Source organism: Schistosoma mansoni, chromosome 1, assembly GCF_000237925.1.
Source record: "Schistosoma mansoni strain Puerto Rico chromosome 1, complete genome".
NCBI classification, from domain to species: Eukaryota; Metazoa; Platyhelminthes; class Trematoda; order Strigeidida; family Schistosomatidae; genus Schistosoma; species Schistosoma mansoni.
The window spans coordinates 53,297,144-53,319,175 of NC_031495.1; the positions used below are offsets into that span (position 1 = coordinate 53,297,144).

Genomic DNA, 22,032 nt, shown 5'->3' on the forward strand with positions numbered 1-22,032 from the left:
CTAAAACCAATTCTACGATAGGCTGCAGTCAATCTTCGAGAAGTGCCCAACCAAGGACCTGACCATTCTAATGGGAGATTTCAATGCCAAGGTTGGAAAGGACAACACTGGATACGAAGACGTCATGGGACAACATGGACTGGGAGGAAGGAACGAAAACGGTGAGAGATTTGCAAACCTATGTGCCTTCAATAAACTGGTCATAGGTGGCACCATATTCCCACACAAAAACATACACAAAGCCACTTGGATTTCACCGGATCACACTACACAGAATCAAATCGACCATATCTGCATCAACAAAAAGTTCAGGAGGACGATGGAGGATGTGAGAACCAGAAGAGGAGCTGATATAGCATCCGATCACCATTTGCTGGTCGCCAAGATGAAACTAAAACTCAAGAAGCACTGGACAATGGCGCGGACAACATCACAAAAGTTTAACACGGCCTTTCTTCGAGATGCTGACAAACTCAACGAATTTAACATAGCCCTCAGCAACAGGTTCGAGGCCTTTCATGACCTACTCAATGGAGAGGGAACCACCATAGAGAGCAGCTGGAAAGGTATCAAGGAGGCAATCGTTTCAACATGTCAAGAGGTTCTGGGCCAAAAGAAGCACCATCACAAGGAATGGATCACTGTTGGTACACTGGATAAAATTGAAGCAAGGAGGAACAAGAAGGTAGCAATCAATATCAGCCGAACAAGAGCAGAAAAAGCCAAGGCACAAGCCGAATACACAGAGGCAAACAAGCAAGTGAAGAGGAGCATCAGGACCGACAAACGTAAATATGTGGAAGATTTAGCGATGACAGCGGAAAAGGCTGCAAGAGAGGGAAACATGAGACAACTGTATGATACAACAAAGAAACTTGCTGGAAATTACCGTAAACCAGAAAGACCAGTGAAAAACAAGGAAGGCAAAGTAATCAACGATATTGAAGAACAACGAAACAGGTGGGTAGAACACTTCAAAGAACTCTTGAATCGACCAGCTCCACTGAACCCACCCAACATCGAAGCAGCACCCACAGACCTCCCAATCGATATTGGCCCACCAACAATTGAAGAGATCAGCATGGCCATTAGACAAATCAAGAGTGGCAAAGCAGCGGGACCAGACAACATCCCGGCAGAGGCACTGAAAGCAAATGTAACAGCAACTGCCAAGATACTCCACATCCTCTTCAGTAAGATTTGGGACGAAGAACATGTACCAACAGACTGGAAAGAAGGACTTCTCATCAAGATACCAAAGAAAGGCGATCTGAGCAAGTGCGACAACTACAGGGGCATCACTCTTCTCTCAATACCAGGAAAAGTCTTCAACAGAGTATTGTTAAACAGGATGAAGGATTCCGTGGACGCCCAACTTCGAGATCAACAAGCTGGATTTCGTAAGGATAGATCGTGCACAGATCAAATCGCAACTCTACGTATCATTGTGGAACAATCAATCGAATGGAATTCATCACTGTACATCAACTTCATCGACTACGAGAAGGCATTTGATAGCGTGGACAGGACGACACTATGGAAGCTTCTTCGACACTACGGCGTGCCTGAGAAGATAGTCAACATCATACGGAACTCCTATGATGGACTAAACTGCCAAATCGTCCACGGAGGACAACTCACCGACTCGTTCGAGGTAAAGACCGGTGTTAGGCAAGGTTGCCTACTCTCACCCTTTCTCTTTCTCCTGGTGATCGACTGGATTATGAAGACGTCAACATCTGGAGGAATGCACGGGATACAGTGGACAGGCAGGATGCGGCTTGACGATTTAGACTTCGCGGATGATCTGGCTCTTCTATCACAAACGCAACAACAAATGCAGGAGAAAACGACCAGTGTGGCAGCAGCCTCAGCAGCAGTAGGTCTCAATATAAACAAAGGGAAAAGCAAGACTCTCCGATACAATACAATATGCACCAATCCAATTACACTTGACGGAGAAGCTTTGGAGGATGTGGAAATCTTTACATATCTGGGCAGCATCATTGATGAACACGGTGGATCAGATGCAGATGTGAGGGCGCGGATCGGCAAAGCAAGAGCAGCATACCTACAGCTGAAAAACATCTGGAGCTCAAAACAATTGTCAACCAACACCAAGGTTAGAATTTTCAATACAAATGTCAAGACAGTTCTTCTGTATGGGGCAGAGACGTGGAGAACTACGAAAGCCATTATCCAGAAGATACAAGTGTTTATTAACAGCTGTCTACGCAAGATACTTCGGATCCGATGGCCAGACACTATCAGCAACAAGTTACTGTGGGAGACAACAAACCAGATTCCAGCGGAGGAAGAAATCAGGAAGAAGCGCTGGAAGTGGATTGGGCACACTTTGAGGAAATCACCCAATTGTGTCACAAGACAAGCCCTCACATGGAATCCTGAAGGTCGAAGGAGAAGAGGAAGACCAAAGAACACATTACGCCGAGAAATAGAGACAGACATGAGAAGAATGAACAAGAACTGGAAAGAACTAGAAAAGAAGGCCCAGGACAGAGTGGGTTGGAGAAAGCTGGTCGGCGGCCTATGCTCCATTGGGAGTAACAGGCGTAAGTAAGTAAGTAAATATTATGTATCATTACACCAAACAAATGAATGAATGAAACACTAAGTACAGATAAACTACTGAGTATTAAATTTTCTCATTAGTTGAATCCTTTCACAGTTTGTCTTTTTATCGAACTACTCGATTTAGCTTTTATCTTTCAAATAGTTTCTTATTCTATCATAATGATAATCATTTCACTAATACAACCATAATTACGTTCTTACGGAATAGAGAAAATGCATTTATGAGATGGTGGAGAAGATTTGTAGCTCAGGTGGGTGATTTTGATGTGGGTTTGTTCTCTGAGCTGGATGATTTTGTCGTGGAGCTTTCATCGTCCTTCTGAACGACATCATCAGCACAAACTTTTACCCGAAGTTTGTGCTGCATTTATTTTATCTGGTACTAATAATTAAAAAAAACTTTCTTTAATGAATTTAAAGTTATTATCAGATTAAGAATCTTGCCTCCTTGCGTAAGCGCAACAGAAACTATCTATACTTAAAAGTAACATCTACCAATGTATTTCACTTTAGTATTCAACCTTCTGAACATATATATACTTACACATATGTAGATAAAGCTATCTATCTATATATCCCATCATAATAACAGAAAATCACGTGATCACAACACAATATTATTAGAAATAAAGTGGGAAATGTATTCGTCTGATAAATCGGAAATATAAAAAAAGAGATAAGAAAAATGAACTACAGAAATTAACATTGGGATAAAATTAAACAATCGAAATAAATTTTATAGTGTTATAATTTTTATTCATTTCACCAACCTTTTGTAACCAATTTCTATATTACATTTTCACAGTAGGAAAGTCAATGAAATTTCATTAGTTAGTAACAAAAATATTTTCGAAATTAGCAGTTATTAAGGTGATGTAACACATAGAATCAGCGGTCAGAAAAAGGCAGGACAGATCTAAAAGCACAGCACACAATGCTAATCGAGAACTTCACACCAAGAGAGAACACGGGGTGGAAAACACGAGCCTCTTTTATTTTCAACATCAAAAAGCGCGGGGCGCGAGAGTACAGAGGGGAAAGTCAGTTTACAAAGTAGTCTTATGAGTCATCCTGTAAGCTCAGTGTACGTAGAGCTTGCTCTTCTTCCTTCAAAGAGTTTGTGCTTGGTCGCCTTGCAATAGAAAGAAAATAGAATCTGTTAGTAACATCATACATGACAATTTCAACTCTGTTACAGTGAGACTATAATTTATGGATGACCTTCGAGAGACGTTTAAATGACCTTGAGAGTGTCCACCTAATAACTAGGACCGAATGAGGGTTATAAACCAGTGTGAAGAATTAGAATTATGATTTACAGTTGATGGTTAAGGTTAAGAACTAGATTTAGGGTTTCCATCACGAACTGATATCAGCTATAATGCCAAAACTCTATTTAACCAAATCGATGAGTGAATTATGCGCCAAAATCCGAGACCTGTTGTCTTATACCTGATTAGTTCGTCCACAAATTATATTCTCGCCGTTATTAAAAAATGGGAATAAGGAATACATTTTATATGGATACCTTCTACATTTTCATGATTTAAAATCGCTGAGAAACTGAAAAGTCTAGGCTTTGATCCCTGATTAAATTATTGATACATAATGTTGAAAATTACCCTAAAACAACGAAAACGCTTCTGACTGCTACTTAGTTCTCGAACATTTCTCAATGTATGACGTAAAATGATTAGATGATCAAATTTCTACCCATCTCTTAATCAAAATATTAGATGATCAATTCATTTAGCAACAACATCCTAGTTTTCTGTCACTCAGTGATCTGATAAAATCTTTAAATGGTATTTTTAAAAGATTCATGTAGAGCGTTTACAACTTATTGTTCTTCATACTGTATAAAGATAACATAAATAAAACTAATTATAGATTTTAAATCTTATTAATGAACCAGAAGTAGTTACTATGGTTTTATATATACATAAATAAGAATTATATTGATGCAATGTGTCAATTTTTAAAGGCTTTTCCTTTGTTTTTTAGATTATGAGACAATGAATACTCATGTATTTGATGTAGTAAACACTAGGTAGTACTACTGAGTTGTTTTTTCCTTAATCAGGTACATCCAGATTGAACTTAGTTGATGATGAAAACCGTCCAGTAAATCGAAACATCCCCACAATTTCGTAAGTTCCCTTATTCATATGTTTGTTGGCTTTAAAGAAACTTAAATCACCACCACATACGTATGGAAAGTATATAGGTGTTGAGGTATACATAAAACAATTGGAAGCTCTTTTACATTATACTGTGTTAATTATGTTCATATCATTTGTAATATCTTTCTTAAGAGTTAGAAATAGGTTTCAAAATTGTAAAGGGAGCATGAAACGATTATATTTTGACAACAATCTGATGGAAAAATTAATTTTTTCCCAACAGAGATATATATGTAGCACAAAAAATATGAGTCCAATTCTGTTATCTATGCCAATCTGTTGTAACTTGAGTGAAGAAAGTGATTTCATTTACACCAAAAAACAATAGATGTAAAATATGATCACTCTAAATGCACACTAAATTCTGTTGTAAGAAACGAACAAAACAACATAACCTGTCAAATATTCATCACAAAGCAGTAGAAATGCATTTATCAAGATTTAAGCTTTTTATTTAATTATGATGTGAACCATGTTGTGAAATAGTACAACTAAATCATAATCATGCATAAACTTAACATTTCAAAGTTTAGTACGTTATTCCAAGATACTTAGCTGTATGGCTGGGCCAAACAGGTTAATATGAGTGTGTTGTCTATTAGCATACATAAAGTAAAGCTACCTCTCTGTCTAATACTATGGCGTATGCTACTTAAATTTGCAAATGTAAGTAGTATGTAACACCAGTTGGAAGTGGAATGTCTGCAAGCAGAAGTTTGAGAAGATTGACATGAGAAGAGAGAGAAGGAAACTGTAATTAGTCCATGTAACGACAAGAATGAAGGAACAATGAAGCTTGTAAGAAACAACTCGATGAAGATGTGCAAATGATGTATTTGATGGATGATTTTCACAATTTACTAAATGACTGTGTGATTATGCATTAAGCAATAAATTGGTCTTCCCCGCCAAGTCTTTGTTCACTGCAGTCCTACTAACTATATTTGACTGTTATTTAAGAAGGAGTTTCAACTAAATCAGCAGGAATAAAATCCTCATAATCTATGAAATGTTTCACAAACCTTTACGAATCTTTACACCCACAACTTTATCTCAGATCATTGCTTTTATGGATTCTTTGTACACTAATTACGCGTTAGATTTTGAATGAATTTAACTGGGTGATATTCATCACTGATCAACAAATTACTTACTATGAGTGAAAAATTTACAGATATCTTAAATTGGAAACGCGGAAACTAGCATACATAAATGACCAAATTGAGTACACGCTAGCTAACTCTTAGTATATTTAAATAATATCAGGTCTCAGCTTATTTATTATTAGCTATTGATTAGGTTCATAAAGATAATTGGCTTTATGAAATAATAGCAAGGGATAAATAATTCCTAAACATGTTTTGACCTTTTCAGTATCTTAGAAACAATGATTTGGTTTGAAATTTTCAATATATTTCATTAGATATTCTTTACAAAAATTAATTTGCATTGTATTCTATGTGGTGATTTCTAAAATTGTATAAAAGAACTAACCTTTTAATTTTTTTTCTTCAGGATAATCTGTAAGTAAAAGTAATTCAGTATATATGACGTGTTTCTTAAGTGAGTAATGTATGTCCTATCCACGTGCAACGTACTATCCTAATTTCCTCTTCAATTGGAAGCTGGTTTGTTCTTTCAAACAGTAGGTTGTTACTGATGGTATCCGGTCAACAGATATAAAGTATCTTGCGTAAACAATTGGTTAAAAATATTTGTATTGTTTTGATGATGATTGTAGTAGTTCTCCACGTTTCAGCCCTGTACTGTAGTACTGTCTTGACATTCGTATGGAAGATTCTGACTTTGGTGTTGGTTGGCGGACAGTTGTTTTGAGTTCCATATGTTCTTGAAGTGTAGGAATCCTGTCCTCGCCTTTAAGTCTGTATCAGATCCTCCACACTCATCAAGGATGCTGAGCTGGTACGTGAAAGTTCCCACTTTTTCTAATGCTTCTCTATCAAGTATGACTGAGTTGGTGCTCTTTGTGTTGTATTTGAGAATCTTGGCTTTTTCCTTATGTATGTTGAAGCCTACTGCTTCGGAGACTGCTGCCGAGATTCTTAGGAAGTCATGAGGCCGATGCCCCTTCTAAAAACCACAACAGCAATAGATATAGGTACATGCAATATCCGTGGAATGCGAAGATTGGGAGTACCTACCAAATAGCTACGGAAATAAGAAGATTCAAAGTGGACGTCAGAATATTCAACGTGTACAATAGTGACTCATAATCAACATATGTGCTCGGTTTATGACAGTGTATTCAGTGACATACTGTGCTGAATAATATTACTTTAAAATTGCTTTAAAATTTATGACTGGAATTGTCTAATGATCATTTCACATGATCTTAATAAATCACTTTCAAGTCACACTTATAGACGTGTAATAATACATTGGTAAATGTTTGCTCAACCAGAAACGAATAACTTTTTTCATGTTTCCACTCATGGTCTATCTACTACTCAACTATACGAAATCATTCATATGATATGGGTAGCATTTGAATGATATTATACTCATTTACAAGAGAATAGATTTTCTAGAATATTTTATTCGCATAAAATTCAAGCTTTTAAAACCTGATTGTATTGTTGCTTTTTATTTGAACAATAACAGTTGATAAAGTTGATTTTCAGTAATATAAACTAGCCGAAAATAATGAACCATTTCTAACTATGTTAACAGATTATTCAAAGAATAAAACTATAAATAATCTAGATATTTAAAACTATAAGTACCCCCAATATTCATAAACTAGTGAAATTTTATTTAATGTATAATATTTCATATAAAAAGTTTCTTTCTAATAAAATTCCCATAGTAAATATTGTTCGTCATGACAGTCCTACTGTACGAAGCTGAAACGTGGAGAACTACTACATTCATCGTCAACAAGGTACAAGTATTTATAAACAGTTGTCTATACAAAATACTCAACATTCACTGGTCGCATACCATCTGCAACAGTCTTCTGTGGGAGAGGATAAACCAGCTTCCAGTTGAAGAGGAAATTAGGAAAAGACGTTGGAAGTGGATTGGATATACATTGAAGAAATCACCAAACTGCATCATGTGACAAGCCCTAACTTGGAATCCTGAAGAGAAGCGGAATAGAGGAAGGCCAAAGAACACATTACGCCAGGGAATAGAAACAGATGTGAAAAGGATGAATGTTGACTGGAATGAACTGGAAAGGATTGCACAGGGCAGAGTTGAACTGAGAATGCTGGTGGGCGGCCTATGCTCCTCGACGAGGGGTAACAGGCGTAAGTAAGTAAATATAGTTGGAATACAATGATATATAAGTCCAATGAACTCTATAAATCACAAAACTATAAATCTTTGTGAGATTAAAAATTGTAGATTACTGATTATTAACTTTTATTAAAAGAAATAAATCAACAACAGACTATAAATTGAAATTTACATATAGTTTGTTTTATTTTATCACTATGACAAATCATTTAAAAAAGATGACATTTATATTAATAAAAGTTTATTCATCAAACTATCTATCAACATTATTAGTCCCCTTTTTTCCTTTTTCTCTAGAGTTTATATAAATGGAATAATCTAGATAATGACAAATGAATGCTATCAACAATTGAATAATAATGATTAGTGAAAGATAATTTGTTTTTTGTTTTTCTCTGTATTTTTATAAAACTTACATTCAATCAGTTGATAAAATGTTAAGCTGATCTTCAGTTTAACTTTTTGTAATAAATGACATTTCATAATAATAATAATAATAATAATAAAGGATCCAACCGTTTATGAACTCATTAGTTAATCTTTTATTTAAACAAAATTTAATTTATCATTTATAATATAGAGACTCGATTTGTTTCTTTGATGTAATACATTTTTTTATATAGTTGAGATCATGAGTCAATTGAAGTTAGACCACCATGGAAAACCTGGAAGCACTGGATGGCCGTTTCGTTCTATTGTGGGACTCTTCAGCAGTGCGCATCCACGATCCCATCTCGCGAGATCCGAACTCAAGCGCTTGCGAGCGAGGCTGATAGGTCCTGGGTTTAGTTGAATCTTCACATTGATTTTTAGGACTGCCATTGATCAGTCTCTTATTGGCATATGTGCATACTGTGGGTATTACCTCGATATTGGTTTAATTCACAAGCATTATCAGCAAAAATAAATAATGGCTAGCAATGGAATCCAGGACACGCGTTTCATCCTATTTGGAATTCATCATCCGGAATTACCTGCATCTCATCTTTCCTCATATTTCTTTATTAAGTTTAATTTTAAAATATTTCAAACAAATCACATATTTTATGCTTATTATCTAATGATACCATTCGTCAATATTTAATTTCATTCATATAACTATTATTTAACCAATATACAGGTGTTTATTAACAGTTGTCTACGCAAGATACTTCGGATCCGATGGCCAGACACTATCAGCAACAAGTTACTGTGGGAGACAACAAACCAGATTCCAGCGGAGGAAGAAATCAGGAAGAAGCGCTGGAAGTGGGTTGGGCACACTTTGAGGGAACCACCTAACTGCGTCACAAGACAAGCCCTCACATGGAATCCCCAAGGCCAAAAGAAAAGAGGAAGACCAAAGAACACTACGCCTAGAAATGGAGACAGACATGAGAAGAATGAACAAAAATTGGATAGAATTACAAAGGATGTCCCAGGACAGAGAGGGTTAGAGAATGCTGGTTGGTGGCCTATACTCCATTAGAAGTAACAGGCGTAAGTAACTAAGTAAGTAAGTAACTATTATTTCATCAGTTTTATTCAATTATCAAGTTCATGAGATCTGAACGTGTACTAAACTTCTTTTCTTTCCTTTTTTTAATTCCTTCTCTTTATGAGATTTTAAATGATAATCATAAAAATTTCCTTTATAATCTTATTCATAATTTAATGTCAATACATATTTTATTCACACGAAAATATCAAATAATTTATTTTGAAATAAACTATAATTTATGTTTATTTTAACTTTTCTTTTTTTTCTTTTTTTTTTTTAATCGAAACTATCATACTACTAACTTTGTTTGATTATATAGTTAACTTATCTTTTTTAGTTTAGTCACTAAGAGAAAAAAATTTATGAGAAAAAGTATAACTTTAAAACTCTAGACAACAAATATGAATTTGTATATTTATATATATATGGGTAAAGTAGTTGGTGTTTGGAGAAAAAGTTATTCAATTTAAAGACTGTGAGGTTTTTTGTTATGATGCAATGTTATTCAATGTTAAGTGAATAAATAATGACACTTCATTAGTTATCTTATTTAATATACACGGAACAGCTGAATTATAATATAATTTAGTAAAATTCATGTTGACAATTATGTGTTAGATAGTAGAATTAGCAAATGTTAGTTTCTGTATTGAATGACTCTGGTGAAATCTTAAAATAATGACGAGTTCATTGATCAATATATATATATAGCCGGTGACCAACGATCGGTTCATACGCCATTTATTTCTTCAGGATACTGGAGCCCATGTGCACCATTGGTTTGAAACCAGGGTTTTCCAACTCGCCTAGATAGATTCTACGTATCCACCAACCCGGTTAAAGTGACGGACATTCGCTTTTCATCCTTTCAATTTCATAAACAACAATCCGCTACGAGAAGGCAGTGAGTATTTATCAGCTATCAGTTTGTTTGTTTATCCGGCGAGACTATAATTTATGGACGACCTTTGAAAGAATCTAATGTGACCTTGAGAATTGTTAGCCAATCAGTAAACATTCAGCATAGAGTAAAAATATATTATACAAAATCAAATAATTAAAGTGGATACACTTCTTTTATATGGTCCAAAAACTTGTCAAGGTTAGAAAAAGATTCAAAGGTTCCAAAATCGTAATGCATAAGGTAGAGGAACTCATCCATATGGCTCCATAATAGTCGGTCTCATGAGCCATGATAAGATCATGAAAACCCTCTCAGTCTCAACCACATAGCTTCATTATTGTTTGTGTATACTCCGGTTGTGTAAGTTTATCATTTTTATTATGGATATGTCCCTACAATACTCATACCACTGAACAGCCGAAGCTTCAGTAACATCTACGAATATTGCAGCCAATGTTACTAGTGCTTTTATTATACAGTTGGCGGCAATTATTATAATATGCCTAAGTCTCAATCTGGATCGAGCGATAACGGTTCCTATTCTAGCAAACGTCTTCCTTCAACATATATTACATCGAAGGACAAGATCACGGTAGTCTGCACAAGGTCTAAAAGTCATTTAATATCTGCAATTACAAATACAGGAACTTCTTAGTAGTCTCATTCGTTGTAGCCGCTTAATTGTGAAGTCTTCTTTAAAATCCTCTGTGAACCGGTCGTACATGAGCACTAGGTACTGAAACCGGCGCCGTGACCTTGAAATCTCTCAAACGCTTCTGATTGGTTCGTCCATAAATTATGTCTCGCCGTTTTTTCTTCTCTAAAGATTGAAACTTACAGATATTATTTTCAATTCAAATCAACGTATAGGTTTCTGTTTCAAACTGATTATGTTCAACGTTTATCTGTTTAAAAATGCCGAGAAAACTGCAATTCAACGTTATCTAATTTTCTATAGAACTAAATCCATTAACTGTGGCTTTACTGTTCACTATGGATGTTGGTGTAATAACTTTATTATCAATTTATTTAAGGTAGGTAATTTGATCTAAGTAAAAATTTTCAAGTGCACAAATGAATAAGATATACCTGAAATACCATAGATAACTCACTGATTCATTTGACCATTACTATGTCCTAAAGGAAAATTTAAACTTTGTAAATCATATCACATTCAAATAAAATGTCTAGGTTACTTGCAGCCGTCAAGTAAAAGATAAGACTAATTATGATTTACCATTTCATTCATTGTTAGGTACTAATAATTCTTGATCAAGGAAACAAATGATTATTTTATTTAATTGCTCAATTCTCAGTAGACAATATGATGCTTCACTGATCTTAACACATAAACAAATAATATGAATAGGGAATAAATGATAATGAAAAAGGAAGTTTAAAATCATCGAATTGTCCTGCAGACAAAGCCGGCTTAAACACATATAACACTTTCTTCTTCTTGATTAATTTAAATAACATTTTCCACTAGTGAAGATATAAAGTCAGGACAAAAAACAATTGAAATGACTACTACTAAATAGGAAGTACAAACTCTATCAAACCGACAAAGAAAGAAATGTGAAACAAGCAGAAATACAATATGGCTTTTTGATGTTGGTTTGTTCTCTGAGCTGGATGGTTTGGTCGTGGAGCTTTCATAGTCCTTCTGAACGACATCATCAGCACAAACTTCGGGTAGAAGTGAAGTGTTTGAATTTCTCCACATGTGATTCACAGCTTGTCCTGTGCACCTCGATGTTGATTGGTTCTTATTGACCTTAAATCTGTCATTGTTTATTTCTTTGTTTTGGTTGTATCTCCCATTGGTTTGATTTTTGTTCCTATGTTCCTGCATAATTTTCTTGATTGGTTGATAGATTGGATTGGTTTCAATATGTTTGTTTATTGCTGATTGACCTGAGTGCCAAGCTTCTAAAAATTCTCTGGTATTTTTGGAATCGCCTTTGTCCGAAATCTGCACATTTTCCCAGTCGAATGTATGTCCGTAGTTGTCCACGTGTATTGATATGAGTGAAGAAATGTCGTGGCGTTTGACTGCTAATTGGTGTTCATGTAGGCGAAGATGCAGGGGGCGTCCGCTTTGTCCAATATAGTGTTTGTTGCAGTTGGTACAATTTATCTTGTAGATGATGTTTGTTTTGTCCTCTTTTGCCATTTCATCTTTTGGTTTGCATAAGATTGAGTGGAGGGACTTTGTTGGTTTGTGGGCTACACCTATTCCGAAGGTTTTCAGCAGCCTTGTTGTCGTTTCCGATATGCCCTTTATGTATGGTAGGGTGATCCTTTTGTTGATTTTCATACTTGATTTCGTTTCTGATGGTGTGTGCGACTGGTATTTTTTGATGAAATTGATTGGATAGCCGTTCTTTTGAAGAATGGTTTTCAGGTGTTTTTCTTCATTTTTTCGTTCTGTGATTGTATTGCAGTGTGTTCTCGCCCTCTTGAACAAAGTTTGTACACAGTTGATTTTGTGAGTTCTTGGGTTGTTACTATTGTAGTTGAGAATTTGATCGGTGTGGGTCGGCTTCCTGTGCACTTGAGTCTCTAGTTTTCCTGTGTCAGTTCTGGTGATTAATACATCTAAGAATGGTAACTTGTTGTCCGACTCTTGTTCCATTGTAAACTTGATGTCGTTGAAGACGTTGTTGATCTGCTTGTAGGTATTTTCTAGTTCCTCCTTTTTGACGATGACGAATGTGTCGTCTACATAACGAATCCAAATTTTTGGTTTGATCACTGGTATATGGCTTTTTGAGTAAAAGGACGTCTAAAGAGTAAAACTATAGTGAATGTTTTGTTTGTACTGTAATTTAGGATGGAAACAGATAATCACTTTGAAGAAACGCATTAATACACAGAACAATACTTTTCAGTTAATTCTCAAAATATTACTATTATATATCAATATTCCAAATGGTGTATTACCTCAGCTATTAAAAAGGAACAGTTAGTCGTAAAGAAGATATTATTACAAAAAGCAATATAGGTTTATGAATAGTTTGGAAGAGAGTTTCTTATTTATATCCAGAAGTTCATTCTTTGAAACTGAAATAATAAAAAAGATCGGTCGTCAAATCAAATCATTTAAAAGTATATTTAAATGATGAATAGTATGAGGGGAAACTGTGATTTTCACTAGCAACAACCTCGAAACCAAATAAAGTCTGCTTCTTGTCATCTACATATGGAAATTAAAATAACAGAAATTCCAACCTCCAGTCAATTAGTTTACTTTCCATCTTGTACAATAATATAAGATTTGAATGACACATTTAAAGCATAAAATACTACTTATTAACATATGCTGTTAATCAATAGCGACCAAAATATTGGTAGTTAACCATTAAATTTAGTAGCCGAAATATCATATGATTACCATATTTTCCATCACATATAATCTAACAAAGTTAAGGTACACTTGCAAAACAGTCTAATATTTTGAAACATATCATCTAAATCAAAACTTTCATATGACTATTGTTTATTTTAAACAAATTATGCTATCCAAAAGCAGAAAATTATAGTGGTCCACTGGATATGAATGAAAGTCACTTCAAAAGGCTGTACAACTTGAAAATACCAAATTGTTTATCTATTTTATTTTAAAGATGGTAATATAATATCTTGAAATGAAGCTCTTATCAATAGAATTTTTTAATAAACATATAAATTATTATAAGCAAAGATGTATAGTAGCTAGCAGTCGAATTCAGGACGCGCGTTTCGTCCTATTTAAGACTCGTCAGCTGGATGTACCTTCATCTCAGAGTTGGTGTTCACTCTGGGACTGGAACCCAGTACCGTTCGCTTCAAACACCATCTTGTTATCCAAATAGGACGAAATGCGCGTCCTGGATTCTACCGATAGCCACTATCCATCTTTGCTTATAATGCTTGTGAATTAAGGCTATATTGAGGCAATATGCACATATGCCAACAAGAGACTGATAAATTGCAGTCCTAAACATTAATGGGAAGATTCAAACAAACAATACTAAATGAATATAAATTATTAATTGTTACTAGTGAATTTCGAAAATTCCAACATTTCAAACAAAATAATTAACCAGTAACCATCGTTGTTCTCTGGTTCAGAATTTACAGTTGTCACGTTATTGTTACAAACAATAAAAACCCAATGAATTTTAGGACATCTATCCATAACTTAGAGCTACTTTATTGACAAACTATTTCAAAAGGAAAATGTAGATAGAATTCTGTATTATTTGAAAAATTATATGTTTCCTCTGTGGTACAAAATGTAACTATGAAACTTGAACCACTGAGATAATATTGTTTATAATACTGTCAATTGTAAGATCACTTATTCCATAGAAAAAAGAAAATGGTTGAATGAGTAGTAAACAAAGAATTTAATTAATATATCAAGAAATGATAAACATACTTTAAGAAGTAAATATCCACATAAAAAATGGTCAAATGACGATGTTTTTTTTAGGGAGGCAGACTCATTTTACCAACTTTTTGAACCCTCAATAGTTATGCAATGACTCTTTGTAGCATTCGTAGTTGTTTGCGGGTATAGGTAGAGTGGTTGATTAGGCTGATCTCCACTACCCACATTACCGCTCACGTTAGTACATTGGATGGTTGCCATGATCCAGGAGGCATGACGAGGACATGTGAGTCGGATTTCGCCTCCCAAATAATGATGTACATCAAACTAAAAAATATAAAATATGAAGAATAATATATAAATGAGAATAGTTTAATAGTGGAACAGGAAATATTTTAAAACAAAAAAATTTTTACAATCGAATTATTATAAATTATACTTTAATGGATATATACTTTGATTAAAATTCTTATAATAAACTAAACTTTAAAAACATCAGTATAGGGTTGTGGAGATTATTATGTTTTTGATTGTGATCATGAATCAATCGATGTTAGATCACCATTGAAAACCTGGGAACACTAGACGACCATTTAGTCCTATTGTGGGACTCTTCAGCAGTGCGCATTCATGATCTTGCTCGCGGGATTCTTATTGATAATTGCTTTTAATAAATTTGGAATGTAACATAAACTGTCACCTATGAATGCAGATTATTTATCTCTTTTCTGCTGCATAATTTGACAAATATTAATTTTCACAGCTGAATTCACAAGTCGATCTAAGCCAGATCGTTATTAAAAACCTGGAAATACTGGACGGTCGTTTCGTCTCAACACAGTACTCCCCAGCAGTGCACATCCACGAGGGAATCGAATCCAGGACATCCGAATGAATCATGAAATAAACTATGTGGTTTAGCAAAGAAATTTTCATTAGAGACTTCATTCTCAAAGCTGTATAATGTAATATTTTACTGATAAATAATGTCTGTAAATATGAAATTTTGTTTCAGAATGATAACGTCTCTAAATTGATACCATCCAGAACAAAATGGAACCAATCCGTTCCGCAACTAGTGTTATTTAATATTAAATCTAACATTATCGATACTGTGACAAAGAATAATCTGCGAAACGTTTTGGAACTTTCTTCCTTTATAATATATGATTTTAACTAGTTTAGCAAGCCATGCATGATATTTAACATATAAATAAATGGTAATTTTGTTCACCAATTTTATTTCCTGATGACTTTACCAATTAATTTTAACACTAAGACTTAGTTGTAAAGATGGCTACAACTTTCCATATGCTATTTTCGTTCTGTTCATAAGTTACTCAGTAATTTGTCTTACATCCCTTTCCTTAAGAGTTGTTTGTCCATTATAAAGTTTTTGTTTGCTTACTATGACGCAATGTTGGTTTAATGGGATATCATCGAACTATAAACAAGGCATTTCGTCATACTCCACTAATCAAACATTGATTCATTTACCTCAATTTGTCAAGTTCGAAAACGAACAATGGTGATAATGTAGTTAACCAAATTTAGAGAGCAGCATGTATGACAGCTTGGTTGCCCTTTGTTTACATCGCTCTTCACTTCTTATGCTTCATGCAATACAGATTTGCCATTCATTTACGAATAAGTGCTTCTATCAGCTAAATAACATCTGTCAAATAGATCCCTAGAGAAAACTTGTAAATAAATGGTATTTGTATAGTGATTGAACTTTTAAAAAGCTTTAATGTCAAGAAAAATCAGGTTCATAACTTCATCCCAATTTATCAATTAAATCTATTTGTACAAATCAAATAAAAAACTACAATTTTCGTCCTTTTTTAAATGAATTTATAACTACATATCTAGGTTACCAAATTTGTTTGTTCGTTATCTACAATCATATTACAATCGGTTACCAAAAAAATGAACTCAATCTAGTTTATCTTCAAGAATTATCGTAAGAAAATAAACATTATTTGCAATGTTTTACTAACACAGATTTATGCTCTGATACTAATATTTTTATCAAATAAATGTGAATATTCCACCTTCCAACGAGTTAGTTGGATGTAAAACTAAGAAAAGGGTTATTGTTAGTTGAATAGAATCTGTGCTTTTCCTTTTGAATCTTGATTACTGTATAAATTATTTGTATTTTCAAACCAAGAATATATGATTATTATACTGAACATATATCACGCAATTATTAAATATCCTCACATAAACACTTTTTGTTTTTTATAGTAATCACATAGATCTTATTATTATTATTTTGTTACTAGTATCATTTTATGTATATACATTCCCTTGTTCTTACTCTCTTGGTTTGAATGTTGTTATGCTTGTCTGTATGACCACAAATCTATTTCTTGGTTCAAATCGTACTTCTGCCAGTCCTTGTCACTTTATAATTAGTCACGGAGAGGGCCTATGAATGGTCCGTGACACGAAATTCATTCTATGAGTTCGTCCTTGTCTGTTAGTGGTTCCTGAATTACGGGACCTCTGGCCTGTCAGTTGTGTCAACATAATCCAATAACGATGCCGGTCTCTTTCAAATAATTCAATCCAATAAAGTTGACGATGTTTAAGTAGTGTGTAAGTATTGTAACATTCAATAGATGGTTTTAAAATAGCTTCATTAAATGTTTTTGCACTGGTTATGTCTGCGTAACATCATTACTATTGCTATTATTATTATTTACCAAATGAACTAATGAATCATGTACACCAACATGTAAATTTGTATTCAATTTAATGGATTTAGTTTGTTGTAACCATTGTTTATCAGACTGTTTATAAAAACGCAGTAAATTTAAAATATCAGTTTTATTACAGATTTTTCGCATAGACGATGATGATGATAACGTCGGCTTGATATTTGTCACTTGAGGTAATAATTTACATAAACGTATAAATCGTCGGGTAAATTCACTATTCTAATCATCTTTATTGTATAAATAGCAATTTAAATGATGTACAACTATCAAGAACAATAAAGTTCGACGAGTTATTTGAACTGTACCAGATAGAATTGCAGCCGCATAAACACGAATCATGGATGAGTTCGATTCAACTGGTTCAAGGAAGTTTGATAATGGTATAATAAGCTGACTTAAAACAATACGAAGTGAATTTAAAACTTGTTGATGTTCACCCCATAGTGCATGTCTATATTTCACATGATATAACCTGTTGACAAGGCCAAAGTACTAGATTGGCAAACACTGGAGAATTATGCTGCAATGCATTGTAGTGATTCACTAGGTCAATATATAAGTCATAATAGGATGGAAAATGTACTGAGAGTTTAACAACTTTAAGTGAAGTATTGGTTTCTTTATCAGTCCTAAATGTTAACGATGGTTTGATTGGTCCGATAGAATATAAAATTTTGCCTAACAATTGACTAGTAGGTTCGAAGCCTAAACCTCCAGCACCGGGATATGAAATAGAGCCTAAAGTTAATCGCACAACTGATTCAATTGGATCCATGAAACCTAAATTGTAACTATCTGAAGAATCGAATAAATTTGCGATTTTTTCGAAGATAATTTATCCACATTAAACACTCAACGACCGATCTAAAATGAGCTTACGATACGTTTCATCTTCCTCATTATTTTTTTGGATTTCGACAATAAATATGCATGAATAAATGGCATATATACCCATTCCTTTGAAATTAATCTGTCACATGCAGATCGCGGTTTAGAAATAACGTGATTTAATTGAAAAATAGATTGATATTTTAATGAATGACCTGGATTTACTTCAGACATATCCTCAAGAATTGGTGATAAACTTAATCGATCTTCTTCATTATTATTATATGTGACACGATCATTCCGTGCACTGGAAGTTGATGTTATTCCAAGAACTAGTTCATGGTAATACAATTCTCTAATTTCATGTAGACATCGTAAAACGTATTCAACGTTAAGCGTGTCGTTGAAGCTGTTTCATTCAATTTGTCGATTATTGAATATAACTTCTAAAATAAGACGAGTTGTTAATTCTTCTTTATCTGAAGATTTTGCCAGATTGAAGTAACTTTATCCTATAAAAACAAAACACTTGGAAATACATAAATAAAATAAAAGCTGTTAATAGAATAAAGAGGTATTTTGTTCAAGGTCCTTAAGTGTAATGATGATTGCTCTGTTTCTGTATTATAATGGTTATAGCATGCTATGCATTGACTACGTAAATCAACTTACAGCAAAACTAGTGAACTAATTAACATTTTTCAGTGTGAGTCATGAATGAACATGGAACAAAACACCGGTGTAATAACCAGGTTCAAACTATCAATATCATGTCGTAATAATCGTTTAGTTTCATCTTTATTTATAAACTATGTAAAAAAAAACTCAATCTGTTAGCCGTATTCATCTCAAATGTTTTAGTTAACAAGATCATTTTTGTACATGTAGAAATCCTTTCACCTTTCTAAGCATTAGACCTGGACCTTATAAATTTCTCATAATGTATTTTTACCAATTTCAAGGCCTTCACTTAGAATGTAAATGTGCATAACGTATGGTCTTATTGAACTAATACAGAGTGATTTGGTTTGTTTTTCTCTTATAACAAAGTCTGAGATTCTAGACTTCAATAAATATGGCAACCGTTTAGAACTAATCTTACTGAACAAGTAATTGTTTTTATATACATAAGTACGTATATCTTTCTAATGTATTTTAACTATACATTATGACTGTCATTTCTGGGTACAGTGGTTAAATGATTTAAACACTCAGTTATTAACAATCAGGTATTAAGTTCAAACTCCACTACAAGTAATTCTAGTTAGGGCACCCGAATAGTATCATTCTCCCTTAAAGGCAAATACATAAGATCATATTGCGTTAAAAAGCCACACTATCACTGACTAAGGAGAAGAATCGAATCGACAAAACACATTTTAAATGATTCATCACACGAATAAAATAAATTTCCACTCATTTATAGTTCCGGAAAAATATCACACACATGAGAAATCAGGCATAACTAGTTAAACAATACCAAATACAAAGTGTAGAATAAAAACATTTTTCTTTAAAGTATCTCATTTCGCCCAATTATTCAAACATAGAATTAAGATAATATATATTTATGTTCATTACTGATAGTACAGAAAAAACATCTCATAAAGTTCTATAAAACTAAGATTTCTAAGATAACCGTTCACTCTGAATATGTTCTCGAAGTTTCTGGATAATTAGTTTGGATTTTACTAGACTCATTAAATTCTCCTTCATACAATGTGTTATCCAAAAAAAACGGTGTTATTTGATTGTATGATAGTAATTTTCATTTGTCCTAATTATTTCTTAATCTAATAATACAAATAATACAGTATATTGATATTATCAAGGTATTTGAAAGTCATTATCTTGGGCAAATAATTCTGGGTGTGAATAATATAAACTAAGATTACTATAATAGATTGTTCTATGGCATATCTCTAATACTAATCTGTCCTTAAATTACCTAAACTGCTTTACATCACCAAAACACGAATACACAAATAAATCATATATGATAACAATTCTGGACTTACCCTGAAGAAGTCGTGACAAGTTTGCCGGACGAAACGTTGTAATTATCTAAATTTCAATCTCTGAGATTATTTCAAATATAATTTTCATATATAATGAAAACATAAAACTGCTTGAAATCTTTAAGGATGGCTCGTTGACAAACTCTAGGAAGCCTCAGGAAGTCCAGAAAGAGCCGAAGACATTCCATCCAATCACTGCTAGAGGAATATTCTAGAATGTCGACATGTAGCTTCCCCATTGAATGGATAAGAATGACTCCCTATGTGCTTAATGGCTGTCCGAAATGATGATTTACTTTCAGGCAAAAACTATAAATACATGAGATTTCTGTACTATATTTTGACACTGTTTTGGGGAATAAAATTCCTACTTACTAGTCTTCTGTCTTCTCTCTTGCGACGTTGCGGGTTCGATCGTTCAAGTAGTCTAGTAGTACGCGGCATAGTAAGAATCAAAGCTCTGGATATAAAAAAAACCGATACCTACATTTTTATAATTAAGTATTTCATTCACAGTTTACCATAACCTGTAGAAACAACAGACCAATGGTTATGTAATTTTGTTTTTAATTATAACATAAAAAGTATTAGAATACCTTTAGTTTGTTTGACTTGGACAAAAAGGCACATTATAAGTAGTAGATAACATTTTTCGATAAAAAATAAAAGATTTAAAAATCATTTTTATCGTACAAGCAAAGATGGAGTATAAGACATGCTTTCATACGGATATACAGAATTACAGTAGAAATATTTTAATTAGAAAACAGAACAAAGAATGGAAAATAAATGATACAGAAGTTAAACGCCGAAAACAATTTGTCAAGTTTTAATCTACTCATAAATAGCTAGTAATAAAAACAAGCTTTCTACTCCATTCAACTAAATCAATATATCCTCATTAAAATACTATTATAGCCTGGATATTATTGCCATTTTTCGTGAGGATTAAAATATATGAAATTAAATTCAAACCTATAGCTCAATGTTTAGAAACAGAATTATTAATTCCATGAGTTACATACAAATATGTCTGAAATGAACTCCTCCGAATATCTGCTATTTGAAAACAAAATCTAACAATAAAATTAGAAATTTGTTTAGCAGTTTGATGTCAAAACATAACTCAATCCTTTAGAATTCTTCTATTTTTTCGTTTATTATATTCAAAGGTTTTTAACTTATTTTGAAATTTCATTGCAAATTCTATTTGATTTATGTTGGTGAATCACACATTCAACTCCGCCTGTAGCCTCTCCAGGGGGCTACTGCCAGTCCCGAGCCCGGATAAAGGAGGGTTGGGCATGGGGTTAGCGACCCCATCCCGTAGAAAACTAACTTGCTAAAAAAACATTAACCAGAAAAAATAATACAAACCATTTAAACTCTGCCCTGGGAGTCAGAAAGTCTTCATTTAGAAGAGTTATGACGTCTCATTGTGAAAGCCAAGGTTGTTCGGAAGTCGCGAGGCCGATGCACCTTTTGACAACCAGACCAATAATTTTTATAGGTAGATGCAACGTCCGGACAATGTGGGAGACCGGAAGAGTTTTCCGAATTGCTGCAGAAATGAGGAAATACAACCTGTAGGTGCTTGGAATCAGTGAAACACATTGGACGCAGGTTGAACAACCACGACTATCTTCAGGGGAGCTTCTG

General features: G+C 33.7%; 2 protein-coding genes across 2 annotated transcripts; both read right to left on the reverse strand.

Annotated features, from left to right (window-relative positions):
* Positions 1-17,746: 17,746 nt before the first annotated feature.
* Smp_158530 (hypothetical protein) lies at positions 17,747-18,302 on the reverse strand (the record flags this gene model as incomplete). Its single annotated transcript, XM_018794838.1, has 2 exons — positions 17,747-18,019; positions 18,126-18,302. The coding sequence occupies 2 exons, from the start codon at positions 18,300-18,302 to the stop codon at positions 17,747-17,749; spliced, it is 450 nt and encodes a 149-aa protein (XP_018649210.1).
* An 89-nt stretch (positions 18,303-18,391) lies between these two features.
* On the reverse strand, positions 18,392-20,056 carry Smp_158540 (hypothetical protein; the record flags this gene model as incomplete). The annotated part of the gene is made up of 2 exons (XM_018794839.1): positions 18,392-18,764; positions 19,995-20,056. The coding sequence occupies 2 exons, from the start codon at positions 20,054-20,056 to the stop codon at positions 18,392-18,394; spliced, it is 435 nt and encodes a 144-aa protein (XP_018649211.1).
* Between the last annotated feature and the right edge of the window lie 1,976 nt (positions 20,057-22,032).